Source organism: Poecilia reticulata, linkage group LG12 (assembly GCF_000633615.1).
Source record: "Poecilia reticulata strain Guanapo linkage group LG12, Guppy_female_1.0+MT, whole genome shotgun sequence".
Lineage (NCBI taxonomy): Eukaryota > Metazoa > Chordata > Actinopteri > Cyprinodontiformes > Poeciliidae > Poecilia > Poecilia reticulata.
In genome coordinates, this window is record NC_024342.1 from 17098631 (window position 1) to 17115278 (window position 16648).

General features: G+C 41.9%; 2 protein-coding genes across 4 annotated transcripts in view; one reads left to right on the forward strand and one right to left on the reverse strand.

Annotated features, from left to right (window-relative positions):
• Positions 1–47: 47 nt before the first annotated feature.
• brd10 (bromodomain containing 10) lies at positions 48–11437 on the reverse strand. Of its 3 annotated transcripts, none has more exons than XM_008424278.1 (10): positions 11321–11437; positions 9583–10216; positions 9222–9422; positions 6514–8090; positions 6359–6420; positions 6168–6257; positions 5947–6062; positions 5626–5837; positions 3306–5285; positions 48–2291 (listed from the first exon to the last, which is right to left on the reverse strand). In XM_008424278.1, exons 2-10 carry the CDS (start codon positions 10203–10205, stop codon positions 403–405), a joined length of 6750 nt encoding a protein of 2249 aa, XP_008422500.1. In that variant the 5' UTR covers positions 10206–10216; positions 11321–11437; the 3' UTR covers positions 48–402. The 3 variants fall into 3 exon arrangements, with proteins under 3 accessions (XP_008422500.1, XP_008422498.1, XP_008422499.1); XM_008424276.1 differs by having other exon boundaries at positions 10957–11437; XM_008424277.1 differs by lacking the exon at positions 11321–11437 and adding an exon at positions 10871–10953.
• A 2072-nt stretch (positions 11438–13509) lies between these two features.
• The window catches only part of uhrf2 (ubiquitin like with PHD and ring finger domains 2), a 30791-nt gene continuing 27652 nt past the window's right edge, over positions 13510–16648 (forward strand). The window contains exon 1 of the mRNA XM_008424280.2: positions 13510–13871. Within this exon, the coding sequence (XP_008422502.1) occupies positions 13719–13871 (153 nt within the window). The 5' untranslated portion in view covers positions 13510–13718. The remainder of the gene's footprint in view (positions 13872–16648) is intronic.

Here is a 16648-nt window from a genome sequence, read left to right on the forward strand (position 1 = left end):
TAGTTTTCAAAACAGTTACTACTTGAAAAAACAGGACATGACAGATGTGAAAGAAAGTAGGCAGTTGTAATTAGTATGAGACAAAGCAACAACAGTAAACCAATTATTACATCTTAGACAAATATCTAAAAGGCTGAATAATGTCCCCTACTTTCCACCTTTCTGATTTACTGTAATAACTGGCCAAATGCCACCTCTGACAGTCCGCAACATTAATGTTTCAGTTTGAACTCCAGAAACTCAACACAATCCACCGTTTTAGTGTGTTAACAGCAGGCTCATAAGAAAGGTAATATAATCGAGTTGCAAAATTTACTTGGTGCTTAAATGTGAGACGGATCCAAGCAGCCATAACTAGAGAACATTCAAAAAAATTGGCTCAGTATTGGTTTGCTGCTTCACTTAGTCTCTGTGATGAGGCTGTAAAGTGGAATCATGTGCTCGTAGTACCCCACCGGAGCTGTTGGGGGCGACCACCAGAGCGTCCCGGGGTTTGGGACACACGGTCTTCTCTGGTTGATTCACCTGACACTGATCAGTGCTCAACACGGCACCATCAGTGCTGATGAGCAGCTTGGATGGTAAGTTAGCATGCATACCCAGCGATGATGTCTGCACAGAGTTTGTTCGAAATGCTTGGTTAGTCAATATAACCGGTGGAGTGATGCTGCTTTTTGTCATCAGTGATGTATCTGGTGGAGTTGAAGTCAGAGTGGTGCTAACTGGTGGTGCAGACGCCGCAGATGCCATTTCGAAGGTGCTGATTGTACTTCCAATTGGCGGAACAGTAGCGATGGGCAGTGCTTGGGTCCTGGTTGCTGTACTTAAGATTGGTGGGACGGCCACTGTTGGCAGCTCTTGCGTCCGAGCACCAGAGAGTGCAGGCTGAACAACTGGAAACGTTGTTTTGAGTGGCGTCTTTCCTGATGCACCTTGCACTAAACTCCGTGGCTGAGCAGCTGAGGAAGTTGCAACTCTAACTGCCGTCTGCTCTGGATGTATAACAGATCCGAGAGTTGCTGGTGCATCCACACGGTGCCCAGAAGTAGAACAATGCAAAGCTGCGGGAACTGGGGTGACGGGGATATGCAAGGCACCAGTTGATGAGCTGGGTAAACCAGGTAGGGATGACAGAGGCCCCGACAATCTGGACAAGGAGGTGGATACTGTAGCTGAAATGTTAGTTGGTGTGGCTGAACCACCAGTGACCCTGATTGTAGTAAATCCTGATCCAAGGGAAGGAGCAGTAGTTTTAACTGGGGAAGCCAAAATAGGTACACTGGCTAACCTTGGAGGAGAAGAGATCAAAGTGGATGTACATACTGGAGGCAACCCAAAGTTACATCCATGTGCAGGTGAGAGCCTAGGCAGAGCTGATACTACATTTGTTTTACTGGGAATCACCGATGAGCCCAAGCCAGGTGTTCCTGTGAGTCTGAATGGCGTAACATGAGGAGTGCCTGCCAGCAAAGATTGACCAGTGCATGCTAAAAATGGAGAACTTACAGTTGGCATGCTGGGCAGCCTGACTGCAGATTGGGGTAAACCTGGCGCCTGAGGACTCACAATGACAGAGCTAGATCCTTTAGGGGGCAAAAACGCCTCAGAGTTAGTAGAGGTGGCAGCAGGCACTTGTGGTGCAGAATTAGAGATGAGAAGGACATGACTGCCAGGACCCAAACCCTGAGGAGGGACTATAAAGCATGCGTTATTAAGGACAATCTGCGTGCCGGCCGTAAGGTGCGTGGAAGTGTTGAGGATTATCCTTTGTGTAACTGGGCTAGAAGTGGAGGCTGAGAATGTTGTGGGTGCAGAAGAGAGGAGAGGAAGGGTTTTATTACAGGATGGTGGACCGGTCTCGCTCCTGCCACTTTTAATATGCAACGGCTTTTGGTCAAGGAAAGCTGTGCTCGTTTGGGCCGGGCAATTGGTAGTGGTTACCTGAGCTGGACAATTGCCGGACAGTTTAGACGCAGAGACAAGAAGTTCTTTCCTTTTTATGTTTTCCGCAGGCAGGATGGCAGCAGTAGACGACAGGCAGCTTGTCTGTGAGATCACAGACGTGGAAGGGACACCCTGGATTGGCGAAACAGCCGAGAAAGAAGTGCGAGTGTCAAGGTGGGGGGAACAATCTGTAATGGTAAATAAATTTGTTATTGGGACCAGTCCAGCTGTGGTTGGACTGTATGAGCCTGATATCGGGACAGGTGAGGCCTTCGAAGGAAAATGGGACAGAGCACAGACGGTCTGCCCGACTGTTGTCGTCTTTCCTAGTAAAGGAACCGCAACACCTGGTGAGACAAATTAATGTTAAGAATGTTAATAGGAGTGTAATTGACATTATTTCCTACAACGTTCAGAGTGAGCTCTTTAATTGAGTATTGAAACAGTTTTTTTAAACTTTGGCTAAAATTTTATGTCCCTTTCAAATGTTTTGCACGCAACTCTTGAAATTAATTCATAATCTTCTCAATCAAAAAAACACTTCAACATAATCACACAACTAAAAAGCTTCCGAGTGAATTGTTAAGCTGCTAAAACTTAAAAGGATCGACATTTAGACTTTTAATTACAACACTTGACAACGGGTTCTGCTGCTGTTACTGTGGATACGTGTTCAATTTCACAACAGTCCACCTGAGCCTAATTAAAATAAATTAACACAGCAGGGCGCCTCTCAGTCTCGCTCGTCAGACTGATAGCCGACCACAAAAGCTGAGATTGCAACTGCGTGCAAGTTGTGGGGACGGACAGGAACATTTCTGAGTGGGATGGAGAGCATAGTATCTCCACATTTTATTTAACTTCTCTGACAATGCAGCAAAACTTTTTTTTTTTGTGAAAGAAAATAAAAAGCCATAAGTGGGGAAAGCTGGAAGATTTGTGTCGGAAGAAAAAAAGCTTTATGAGAGCAGCAAAACCATCAAGATTTAAAATCTCATATAGAGCTGCAGAAAAATTTATTTAGCTCCTCAAATTTGTGCTAATGTTGGCCGGTTCAGTGAGGTCATTTGAAGTTTTTAAATCAAGAAGCGTCTTTCCTGAGGTTATGGGCAGAACTGACATAAATTAGAATTCTAAAATTCAGCAAAACCTCCTGCCCCCCACAAGACTAGAATACCACATTTGGTCAGTGCATCTAACATTTTAAACACCCAGGAGATTCTGAAAACATCCAACTACAAGACTGAATTGTAAACGATTGCAATTACAGCATATCGATTTTTATAATGAGAAAATTACAATCTGTGTAAAAAGAGATCATAAATGTGGTTTCAAATGAGGTTTACTTTAAGAGAACCTACCTGGTTGGACGGTACTGTTGCTGGCCTTGGACAACGCCTCTGAGCTGACACAGGCAACAGGCTTGGCTGAACTTATTCCCATTTGTAGAGTCGAACTTGATAATGGAACGGTCGTGGCTTGTCCACTCCCAGCTCCCATCATCTGCTTCGATATGGCCCCACTAAAGGTGGTGGATGTTGTCACTGTGGGCTGGCCAACACGTACGACTCTTGAACCGGCGGCCGACTGCGTGGAAGAAGGCGTCCCTTTTGATGATGGTTGGTTTGAAGACACTGAAGAAGTTGAAGTAACAAGGATATATTTAGCAACCTGGGAGATCTCGTCTGTATTGCTGCGCTTTACACCAGTCTTGCTGATGGGTTCCTGTGCTGGGACTTTGGAAACACCAGAACTGCTGAGGGACAGGACGACATCCTTGTTTTTCAAAGTTGAAGGTGGAAAAGGAGAACTACAAGAGGCCGTGTTCACCAGTTGGGAAATCTTGGTTACAACAGTAGAAACTGGCGCGATGCAAGAGGCTCGACTTAAACCAGCAGCAGTGCCTGTTGTCTTGCTTGCAAGCCCTCTGACAGGAGAGCTGCTTGTGATCGCAGTTGGTGTAGAAATGGTGGCAGTGTGAGGGGCCATTGATACTGAAGGACAATGCTTCTGGGTTTGGGCAGTAGATGCAGTTGCCCCTCCTGGAACATGAGAGGGAACCGAAGTAGTACGAGTCGATGTCTTGGACACAAGAAAAGCTTTTAACTGAGGAGATATAGTAATAACAGGACTTGTAGGGAAAGACCCCAGCGAATTCTGCTCTGAAGACGTTTGGACTTTGACAATCCCCGTGTTGCCGCCTCTAGTGGTTACCAATATGGACTGAGAGTCACGGATGCAGACGGTCTTCAGCTCCTGCTTAGGCTCTGTAAATTTAACAGTCTCAGCAGTGGCTGCTCTGGCAGCAGCTGGGACAATGGACGGGGTGGGCAGGCCACCTTTTAGTGTGTTGGCTTTAACAGTGCAAACCTGCGCCCCCTTAGGTCTGGCAGAGTTCGGGGTCCCTTGTTGCAGAATGGGGGAAGTGGAGGGCGCAGGATTCCCCGACATCCGTGCATCTGTAAGCGGGGCGACCTGCTGAACAGGGATTTTACCGTCAGGAATGCTGAATCCAGTCACATCCGTTGATATACACACAGGAGTGGTCCCTTTGGATACTGGAACCTGAAGGACATTTGATTGTTGTGGAGTCACACCAGCTGCCTTGGTTTCATTCTTCTGAACAAGATGGCTGAAAGGCAGAAACACCACCTGCTGCATTACCTTCTCTACAGTTTTCTTATCCATAACAGAATGAGCAGGGGGATTGACTGGACTGCTGCTGTCTTTTTTAACAAGGTGACCCACCCCCTCAGAAACCTTACACACCACTTGGATGGGACTTTTTGGTTCAGTTTGGGGTACTGAGCCCGGTGCCATTTTAGGAAGAGCTCCTGTCATTACAGTCTGTACTGGTGCTTTTGTTGTAGTCTGTTGGGACATCTGGTTGTCACTAGAAGGTTGTGCTTTTGACGCTTTTGGATTAGTCAATGCAGACCCTTTCAGCTGCCTGTCTACATTGGATAAACCTGGGAAATTTGTCGGTCTTCTCATCAAGGTCACTTTGTTGCCCACACTTTTGGCCAGCAGGGTGGGAATGGGCGTGTAGCCCGGGGGTAGTTTATACGTCGGGTTGAGGATGGGAGACATGGGTGACCCTGACGTATGTGGTGATATTTCAGCCGCCCACGTCAAATCGCCCGATTGACTCGTTGATATTAATCCAGATCTCGTTTCTCTTCTCCAATCAGTAGAAATAACACTGGTGAGAACACCTTGAATTCTTGGCAGAAGAGCAAAACCTTTCTCTTTTCTGGTCAGAGGGAGTTTAAGGTGGTTTGAAGGTGCACTAGTCAGAGTTTTATCTGCAGCAGACTCTGCAGCAGACTCTCTGGCACTTGCTAAGAACACAAAAGAAATTCTATGTTAGAGATAAATTGGCAGGTTATCATTCATAAAAAGCTGAATTGCATCTGTTTGTGTGAGTGCATGTCATATTACAATCTATGCTGACAATCAGATCAAATGAATCGTATTTGCATGCAAACATTTCTGACTGGAAAAGTCTGAAAGCCAGTCATCTGTTATGGTTGACCAGGCATTATCTGTAATAAGAAATTGAGTCTTGTTGCGTGTAACATTCACAGTCCCCTGCTCTTTTGTTAACACCCGCCACATGTGCAGTTGCCTCGTCTCAGACTGAAAAATGTAGAAAAAGCCAACGTTCTAGTTTCAGTTTACCTCCACTCCAAAGGCCTCTGGGAACAACGTGTTCCTGGTCCTCTTCTTCTAAATCTCTACAATGAATCTTCTCCACGTCTGTTTCTTCGTAGCCGTCATCATCCTCATCTGATGACGACGAAGATGAGGAGGACGATACACACTCTTCGCGTACAAAGTTGTTGTACTCTGGGTGCTTCTTGAAATCGTCATGTTCCTTCTTTAAACGAAGTCTGAGCGGAAAACACAAAACAAACTCATTGAAAGCAGAACAGCCGAGGTGAAACAATAAAAGATATCACAATAATTAGCAGCTCTTCTAAACTTTTAAACATTTCTGACCTGTTTCTTTGGTAGGCCTTAACAAGTTTTGGTTCCCAGGGTAAAAGCTCATTCAGAAGTCTGATCAGAGTGCTGTGGAGCTCTTTCACTGCTTCTTTCTTGTAGTACCATCGGCCCTGTTGGTTCACACACAAAGATTTAAAGGCAGGTTCAGTCGTTATTAGTCTACTGATGTGGAGAAAAACAAATTTTTTTTTGACAGAACAGTGGTGACCTCCTACCGGTCTCTTTTTCATGCTCTCCAGTTCGTCGAGCTCATCTTCAGTCTTACTGATCAGCTCTCGCAGTTCATCTAGATTGCTGCACACCAACTTCAGAGGACAAAGAAAGACAAACTGATGAGAATTGGAGAAAATGTATAAATGTTTTAATTTTTTTTATGTTACCAATAAGGGCTTTGGTAAAAAACTACCTTAAATGTTGGTGCCGGAGTAGATTCTTTCTTCGCTTTTTTCAAAGAATCTGGGGTTTTTCCTACAAAGAAGTGCAAATGTGACTGAACTACTGTGGTATCATTTTAGAATAAAAACAAATGTAAAGCTTAAAAAAAATAAATAAATCACACACCTGTTTTATACTTTTTCTTCTTGTCCTTCCTCTTGATTGTTGTGGTAACCCTTTGAACTGCAGACTTGGCAGCCTCGCATGGCAGCGGCCTCAAACTGTGCAGATGCTTCTGCTCTCCTTTCACTCCTGGCAGCTGTTCCCTTGTTCGCTTTTTCTTCCGCTTCTTTTTCTTATTCCAGATTTTGTCATCCGGCCTCTCCTCCCCTAACCTTCGAGTTGTCTCAGAGGACGAATGTGTTGCTGGTCTGGACTTTCCGCAGCAGCGGACGTCCTCCGGAGATTTAGAGTCACAGAAGTTTCTTTTTAAACAATCCGAACAGGGAGATGTTTGATGTTCCTGAGCAGATTTCGCCTCCTCCATTTTGACCTCCAGTTTACCTGGAGACGAAGGCGAGCGGCCGGTGTAGCTGTGCTCGGCCACGTTCAGGCAGGGATCTGCCGTTTCTGCTTTGATAGTGTGTTCTGAATCATACGAGAAGACCTGCTCCTGCATGGATGGTTGCTCATCTGAAATTTCTTCTTTCAAATTTACTTTCACCTCATCTTCATCAACATTTCTGCCCTGCGTGAGGAATAGCGAGTTTGCGCATATTTTTACATTTAATTTTGAGTCTTCGCAGGAGTCGCCATCAGTGGACTCCGATTCAGAAACATTCATTCTCTGCAACAATTTGAATCCGCTTTTATCATCTTCTCCATTTCCATTCTCCTTTTTAAAAACCACAAGCCTCCCTACCGTTTTTTTCCCGGAATCTTCAGATTCGCCTGTATCCATTTGGCCGCCATCACAGTCGTCGTTTTGTTCCGACTCGCTCTTCACTCTGTCCAACCCATCCTCCTCGGTCCCTTGTTTCATTTCAACTCTCCTTACCAGCACAGATGGGAAAGGAAAGGCTGGAGGAGGGCTAGGGCTCTGGCAGTAGATCCTCAGGTCGGCACCGCAGAAATGTGGGAAATGTATGTAGGCGTTCTCTTTGCTATCGTAGCCCAAAATCGACTCCCTGCATTCATGGATGGGCTGCGCTAGGACAGCGTCCTGCACGTCCTTCTGTGTCTCATACACATGGTCACACAGTCCCTTGAGAAGCCAAACCCGCTGGTAGAAGGGCAGCAAATGGAAGGGTTTCTCCTCCATTGGACTCGCCTCTCCCAGAACACTGAAGAACTGGTGGCAAAGTCCCAGCTGCTCCGCGCGATGGGGCTGGTTATGGTAGGCGCCGACGGCCCGATACCACCCCATGACGCGCTGCCTCAGCTCCGACTCCCAGCGACGGTACGGTAGCGCAGGTCGACGTTGCAACGTGGCCCTCCTCTGCGGCGGGGACAGCAGGGAGGACATGACTTTGGACAGGATCAGGCTGCAGCGTGGCATCAGCAGGCAACGCTCCAGTTCAAAAAACACAATCTCAGGGAGGTTGAGGGCGGTCTGCGCAAGGCAGAGGAAGTGTCCGATGGCGGGCAGCTCCCACAGGGCACCCACGGTGTCCGGGGCGGCCTGCAACAACAGATTCTGCTCCCACTCTTCCACCTCTTTGGCCGACATTTCTTCGGCTTCTTTCTTCTCGAGCTCACGTTGCCTGGAAATGCAGCAGACAGAAGTGGTTTATTGTTGCATTTACTTCTTCGCCAACAGCATTCATATGTCTTTAACTTTTTCACACTTTGTCACATTACAACCACAAGCTTCCGCATATTCGACTGGCTCTTTATGTGACAGACTAACTCGAAGTGCTGCAGGTATGTGAAGTAGAAGGAAATATAGCTTACTTGTGATTTGTAAAAAAAAATAATAATAATAATAATTATTGGACAAACGTTATAATGATGACCAAAGAACAAATAGGTCATTGATACAGCTGCAGAGAAGTTAAAAGCAGAGTTAGGTTACACAACAACATCTCAGCTCCAATCCATCACCCAAAAAATGCAAAGAATGTGATGCAACTGCAAATTAACAAAGATGTTGCCGTCCACCTAAACTGGCAGGCCTGGACAGCGCTAGTCAGAGATGTAGCCAAGAGGCTCCAGTTAACTCTGGAGGAGCTGCAGAGATGCACGGCTCAGGTGGAGGGATTTTATGTCGGCAAAACAGCTGTTTGCAGTGCACAAATTTGGTCTTAATAGAAGCATGGCAAGAAGTAAGTTGGAATACAAGAACAATTTTACTTTCCGTCTGTAATCAAAAATCAATATTGCTCATATCCATGACAGCAGCATCATGCTTGTGGGTTTGCTTTCCTTCAGGACAACAATCACAAAGATTGGAAGGGTCCAGTCAAAGTCCACACATAAATTCAATTGATGATCTGTTGTAAAACTTGAATATTGATGTTCAGTGATGATTGCCACTGAATCTGACCGAGCTTGACTTATTTTGAGAGGAGAATTGTGAAAATTTCCATTTTTAAACATGCAAACAGAAATATGTATGTCTACAAATTTGCAGCATTCCACTTGCACACTTGCAGTGGAATGGTAATGAAAAGCAGTTCTATTAAGCACAAAGTTAGAGGACTGGATACAAATAAACTTTTCAAATATTTGCAAAAAAACTTCTCCAAACCATATGCTTATCCTTATACTTTATAATTAAGTCCTACTTCATGTTGGTATATCACATAAAGTACCAGCAAAAAAAAACAAAAAAAACATTGAAGTTTATGATTGTAATTTTGCAAAATGTAAAAAAAATAAATAAATCCACTCACCTCTTCTCCTCCTTGACCCTCTGCTGTTCCTCCTGACGTAGTGTCCGCACCATGACAGACTCATGGCCACCGCCGGTAATAGTAGCCAGGTACCGAGAAACCTGCCTCCTCCGTGTCGAGGTTCCCCCAGAGCCTCGCTCCTCCTCTGCACCAAAACGACCTTGAGAGGTCACTGCCAGGGACGTCTTTTCTCGCAGCACTCTGGTGTGACACATCAAAATAATATTCTTACATGGGCTTGAAAAACAGTGATCAGATGGTATGTCTGCAGTAATGTCAACTGAAATTAAACTGCGTTTTAGATTTACACTACTTCAAGCAGTTTTTTTTTTGGGTTTCTGAGCAACTTTGTTGCTCTTACCTGGAAAGTAATGTAAGCTTCTGCTCCAGCATGATTTCCAGCTTTTGAGCCTGTTTGGATATCCAGTGGTCCACCCCATAGTATCGGTAGCAGTTCTCCAACATCAGCCTGAAGTCAGCAACAAACTCTGTTATGTTTTCATACTCCTGGTTTATAAACTTCTTCTCAATGCGACGCAAGCACATCGACTGCCTAAGCTGAGCCTGAACCAGGCCCTGAACCCCTTCGATGCCATGCTGCGCGTCATGGTGGCCAATGGGATGGAGAAACGTGCTGGTTATCCCTTTGTGCTTGTCCAACAAAAAGACTGTGAATATCTTATAGGCTTGCTGAATCTCGTAGTTCATATCATCCTCAAAGCTGTTGCTGTTGGTTGAAATGCAGACTTCAGGCAGTGAGAGGTCACCGCTTGGAAATGCAGACAGTCCATCTTCGCCAGGACTGCGTAACGGTACCACAGCCTTTGGTTCCCAGGTGCCGTTACTGTGTTTTTCTTCGGATCTGGTTATATCACCAGAGTTACTGCTGATCCATTTCATTTGCAAAGGCATGCGAGCCGTGGGCTCCAGAGTTGCAGAGTTTTGGTCTGTCACAGTCGGATCCGTCATGTCCTTCTGATCCATGGCACAAACACCTGGGGAAAGAAACACATATTGCCAATGGGAAACTTTAATGTGCAAAAACACTCCCATCTAAATGGAAGCTAGATCTGCAAAGTGCAAAAGTGCAACTTAGAAGATGGGAACAGAAAAAAATATTTACATTAGTGACCCAATTTAAAAAGTGAAATTCCCACTTTACATATTGGCAATCTGAGTTATGCATTTCTTTAATCTTTTAATTCTATTCAGACCAAGAAAAACACAGAATTGAGTTTTTAAAAAGACTAGAATATTGGAATGAAAACTAGATTAGTCACTCTTTATTCTGTCTTTATTAACTATCCAAATCAATAGCTGTATATATTGATATATACATATGCATTTAATTTTTCAGACGTGAATTGCTGAAATAGAGCTTTTCAAAGATATACTAATTTACTGTTATGCACTTTAATGTGCCAAGCCTTTATATAACTAGAAGCAACTAAATCACAGCACTTATATTTCTAGTTCATAGTCAGAATCCCTGTCACGCAAGTGTCCGCATGACTGTCTGACTTTATGCGTCTCCTGCACCTCTTCAAACTTTTCCTTTCCCAGGATTAACAGTTAGTTAGGCTAAAGTTAGCAACAGCGATTTAGGTAATAAAACAAAGCCGGTGAAAAAGTTTGAAAAAGAAATCTACCTTATCATATCTCGCATATGAACGCATGCAAAAGGGGAGCTATACAATGCGACCAGCGGCAAACTTTGGTTGCTTCAGCAACGTACCTTGACGTTTTCAGTTGAGCTTCTCTCAAGATAGCTCTTAGCAAGCTTAGCAACCACGGCAAGCCTGCTAGCTAGGTTAGCTGGCTATTGTCTCTCACTTGAGGCCTGCAATTGCTCCGCTCACCATCCATAGTAAATGTTTTTTAAAGTACATTTAAGGTCCACCACTTAGAAAGTTACACAGTCTTCTCAGTGTAGTCATCGCACGGAATGATGTCAGTGGTAGCAGGGAAAGCTAACAGAAGCATTAGCCGAAGTAACAGTAGCTGATTGTCTGATAATACATAACAGTTAATTTTCCACCACCTATGACGCTAATCACAGGTTGTCAAATTTACGTCTGCTTAAGAATCTCTGCGATCACTTTAGACACAGTTTTTCAGCATGTGTCGCGTTCAGAAGCCCTGCCGATTCAGTCTGAATAGTGTAAAACAATACAGAAGCTTCCAGTCCACCAAAGATGCTTTACGTCCACCCGATGCAAATGTGTGCCGTCTGACGTAACAATCTCGTTTCTGCGTCACGCAGGTTTGTTTTCATTCTGGAGGAAGCCCGAAACCTGTTTTTTTTCATACATTTGATAATGATCAGCCGCTTTTAAATTGGTGTACTTGGGAACTTTAAGAGAAAAGTAAAATAATAATAATAAAAAATAAACCAAAAGGCCCTGTGCTCGACTGCTCATTACTTGTATTGGTTTCGAAGCGGTTTTTAGTTAACAAACAAAAACGCACTTTTATTTAGCTTTTCTGCTTCTGTAGGGGTGTATTGTCAATAAAATAAAAATACATAAATGAGGAAAAAACACAAATATTATTCAAATTATGTTGTTTTTTTCTTAAAATCCGAACTTTATTTTCGACATGATTATTTTATTCTGCAAATTATTAGATTAAAGTCAAACTTTTATCGGATTCTTTGCCCCAGTTTTCAATTTTAATAAGTAACAGAAAATAAAAGCGTTTTCTCGAATTTACCGCAATGCTCCGTTATGACCGCTAGATGTCGCGTCTCAACATTACAAGTCCCAGTGTGGAACAGGGTAAAATTCCCCCTTTGCCTTACCTCTCAGGTTCTCATTATGGCATCCTAAATAACATGTTTGATTCTGTTCCTAAAAGGATCGTATTAAACTCAAAATCTAGCATAAATAGCAATGAGATAGTAGATGTTTTGTCTGTGTCTTTGCATGACCATGCCTCTCAATCTGAAATCGCTGTTCGACTAACAGGAACACTGCTGACTTAATCTAATTTAATGGGTTCATCTCGCACATACTAATGATCTCTGATCAGACACGTTCGTTATCAGCCAAGTATCATCTTGGAAAAAACATTGTTTGTACATGTTCCACAGAAAGAATAAATAGATTTTTTTTTAAAAACCTGTTCGTTCTTTTGTATTCATTTGTTTTACTTAGATATTAATGTAAAAGCTCCTATAATTAGTTCTGGGGAACGTTTCTTAACACAACATATACTATATTGACAATTAGCTTATGTGAGACATCCAGAAGAACCCCAGTGAGCATTTATGACTCCAGGGGCTCAAAAAATATTTTTGGTTAGAGTTAGTAAAACATAATGAGAAATTACAAATATTTTTGCAAAATTATCAAAATTTACGTTAATTTAAAACTGTGACTTTAGGAATGTTTTTTTTTTTTTTACCTTTGGGAAAATACAAATAATAATAATAATAAAAACAACCCCACTTCATATTTACACAGATGGAGTATGAAAAATACAATAATGTAATAATAATAATAATGTTTTTTTTCTTCTTACACCATATTTTGTTCGTTTTACATGTAGAAGGAATATATGCGAGCCTATAGTGCACAATAATGGGATTAAGTGCTAAGAATAAACATTAAAAATAAAAAGCTATGTGAGAAATATATTTATTTTTAAAATCTCCAGCACAATGCAGAGGTTATGGACTTGTCCTTGTGTGTTGATGACTCTATCTACACCATGGGTTTCCAAAATCAGAATTGTTGCCCTACCAGGTCTTTTTAGAAATCTAAATAAATGAATGAAAATGTCTGTAGTAACACTTTTATTAATTAATGTCCATAAAAGAGTAATCTTACATGTTTGGCTTTTTTGTGATTTCATTGGTTTATTATGAAACAGGCTACTAAATTTCTAATTAAAACAAAACACACACACACACACACACACACACACACACACACACACACACACCAGAGATTACTGGTGCTATGGTGAACAGGTCGGGCCCCAAATCTCATTCTGCTTCTGGCCCTGTACATTCCTGGGCCCCGGCTCTGCCCTGTCTAGAGACTGAATGAAAAACACAAAACAAAGAAGCCACTCTTGAGAACGATTCAGTGTCACTGCAACATGGTGTTCCAATATCACTGCACCAAATAAAATATAGAAACAATCTTTGAAAAAGAGCTTTAAATATAACATTATGAGGCGTCATTGTGTTAAAAATCTGTGGCTACTTGTTAGGGCTCAAAGCTCGCTCATATGAAAATAGAGAGCTGTTTCTTTAAAGGCGCCCAGATCTCCGCTTAACGTTACTTCGCGAGATTTGCTTGGCGCCGCGACCTCATGTGAGACACCTCCTGCTTGAGAGCCAGTCCGACGTTACCTCTGCAGAGGAAAACGCAACGGCGCCCCGAAAATGGTTTATTTCCGTCTCATCTGAGCCCAAAAAACACGTTTGTACCAAGAACGTCTTTTTTAATCCATTGTTTATTCGAGGCCTAGCAGGGGCGCCGCGCAACGATGTGGATCCAGGTTCGCACGATAGACGGGAAGGAGACGCGAACCGTTGAGGATCTTTCTAGACTGACCAAAATTGAGTCTTTACGGCTGAAAATACAGGACATCTTCAATGTGAGCCCCCAACAGCAGCGCCTCTTCTACCGAGGGAAGCAGGTAAACCCACTTCTGCCTGTCAGCGCAGTCACGCAGCAGCCAGTTTTGACGCTTTGACAGGGGGGGGGTTAGACTTCAGTGGTCCTCCTCCCTGTGCTCAAGTCTTTTCGGACCCTGTGCGAGCTTCCTGTTTTGATAAAAAAAAAATAAAAATAAATTTCAAAAAAATCCGCCAATAGATCTTGCGAAAGACCTCCGAGTGGCATCCTATGGGAAAATTAGGGTTAACATTAGCTCTCTGTGCACTTCACAAATGGCGTGGACATGTTTGTTTACATTGCTAGTGCAGAGAAACAGGAACACGGCACTTTGTTTCCCACATGTGGGCTCCGCGAGTACGCTGCAAACTAGCACACCCGTGAGCCATTTCTAACTGGATAAGCAACAGACCTCCAAATACAACTTTAGATTTCTGTTTCGCATACATAACGACGTTACAGTGTTATCTAAACGCCACAGATCCTTTTAGAAAGGCTTCATTATTGTTTGATGGGATCACCCTGGAGCCCACACGTGCCTTGAAGCAAGTGTATTTGTTTACACCCTAGCGTCACCACCATGCGCACAATGTACACTGTGCACACTCAGTGTGTCTGCATAGTGTAAAGAAACCTGTTCTCATGTGGCAGTACTGTTCCCCCAAGTTACACTGCCTGTGATGTCTAACAAAGGCGCACTGATGGATCTCTGGCATGTTTTGTTAGACAAATTCTCTACTGAAGTCACACATCAAAATAAAGCGCCACACGTGTAACAAATATTATTCAGTGTTTAATAAGGCCATAAATTTAAGCGCTGTCACAGTATAAGCCGTGGTATCACTTTGTTATGCAGAAAAATGTGTATGTTTGAAGAAATGTGCAATCAAGTCAGCCACACAGTTATTAATTTATACTTCAGATCCTCTGTGTATTACACGTGTAATATATTTGGAAGGAACAAAATCATTTAAATAAAGTGAATTTCATAATAACGACAATAACATTTAGGTTTTAAGTACAATATTATTTCTGATTTTGATTTTTCCCTCTTACAATTGTTCCTCAGAAATTTGACTCTGAGACAGCTTTAATTTATTTTCAGAGTCCAGCAGAACAGAACTGTAAAATATCTTTGCATTTTGCATACTGCCACTAAGTTTGTCATTTTTGTAAACCAGAAATGTGTGAATAAGTTTTTTGCTTTGAGACTGAAGCCCGCTTTTGACACGTACACTACATAATGAGAATGATAAATCTATCAGAAAAATAATTTTATTCAAGGCAATGATGCCTGATGAAGATCTGCAGTTGATGATAGACATCATGGTATTTGTAGCTAGTGGTAAAAATAATTTTTTATTAAAGTGCTTGATTTATTTTGATAAAGACAAACTTCAATAGATTGTGTTTGTACATCTTAATATATTTTTTTATTTATAGGTGGTCTCATTGAACCAAGGTTAGAAAAAAATGTGTTTAATGAATAACTGTATGTAGTGTTTAGTTGTAAGTAACGACCTCTGCAGCATATTTACAAAATGGCAGTTTACTTTGAACTCACCTGTTTTTTATAGGAAATATTTTTGGGTTTGTTGGTACTTGCTAACACTGATTTTAGCCTATTAAAATTTTTCCCTGAGATCTATAATGCACAAACATTATAGGAACATTATTTTGAAATATTATATGAACAATTTATGTTTTTCTAGTTTTCCTGTGAATGATTATGATTTGCATAAATGTGGAAATGCAGGCCATGCACATCTCTTGTAACAAAGTTGTAAAACTGGGATTTGTAGCAGTTTGAAACAAAGACAAAATGATTATGGACTTGATGTTTTTTTTTTCTTTTAGTTTGGTCTATTGGTGAGTAATAGAGTTAGAATTAATAGCATATTAGATAGTGTTACCAAACAATGTAAATGTTTAAGTTGTGAGATTTCCAAAGGACTTTCGTTCATCTTGTGTGTTATCAGTTGCAGTCTTGTGCTCTCTTGCTCTATCATGACCTATTTCTATTTCATATAAAATACAATTTACTTTTAAAATAGCTTTTTACATCGTTGGAATTTCACTTACTTATTTTTTTAACACCAGACACTGAAAATAGCTATTTTAAGTTGTCATCTCTCAATTACAACTACCACACAGAAGAGTGTTGTTGCTAATGAGCCCGGTTGTATTAAAACCACTTTTTCACTAAAAAGATCAGGATTTTGGTCATTGCTTATGGTTGATCAAGACAAAATTGGCCAATTCCTATCCCTGTCTGATTTCTCTATGCAAGTGAATTATTGACAAAAACTAATCTTTCAAAACCTCTTTGACAACTTTGATTGTAAGGCCATAGGTCAGAGTTCAACCTTTCAGCGTAAGGACTGACATTAAAGTTACCCAAACACATCTTTCTGTGAGCAGAAAGACGTAAATATTTTCTTTCTCAAACTCAAAAGCTTTGGACATGCCACTTACATTCAAAGACAATAAAAGTTGTAAGCTCCTTAAACAAGATTAATTCATGCATGTTTGTGTATGTCTCTGTGCTTGACTACCTCCAGTGAGCAGCTTTAAAGCAGCAGGTTTACTGTTGAGTTCATCTAGTTTTAATGGAGTTGTCTTCCTGTTCGAAGGGATTTGTTGTTTACCACTGTTGCCACTTGCTTCCTCGGAATATAGAAGTCTTTATTTCCTTACAAAAGTAGTCCATATCATTTAAAAAAGTAAAATAATATAAATAATAGAGTGGAAAAGACAAATGCATTCATCACAAAACAAAGTTATTCCAATATGTATGAA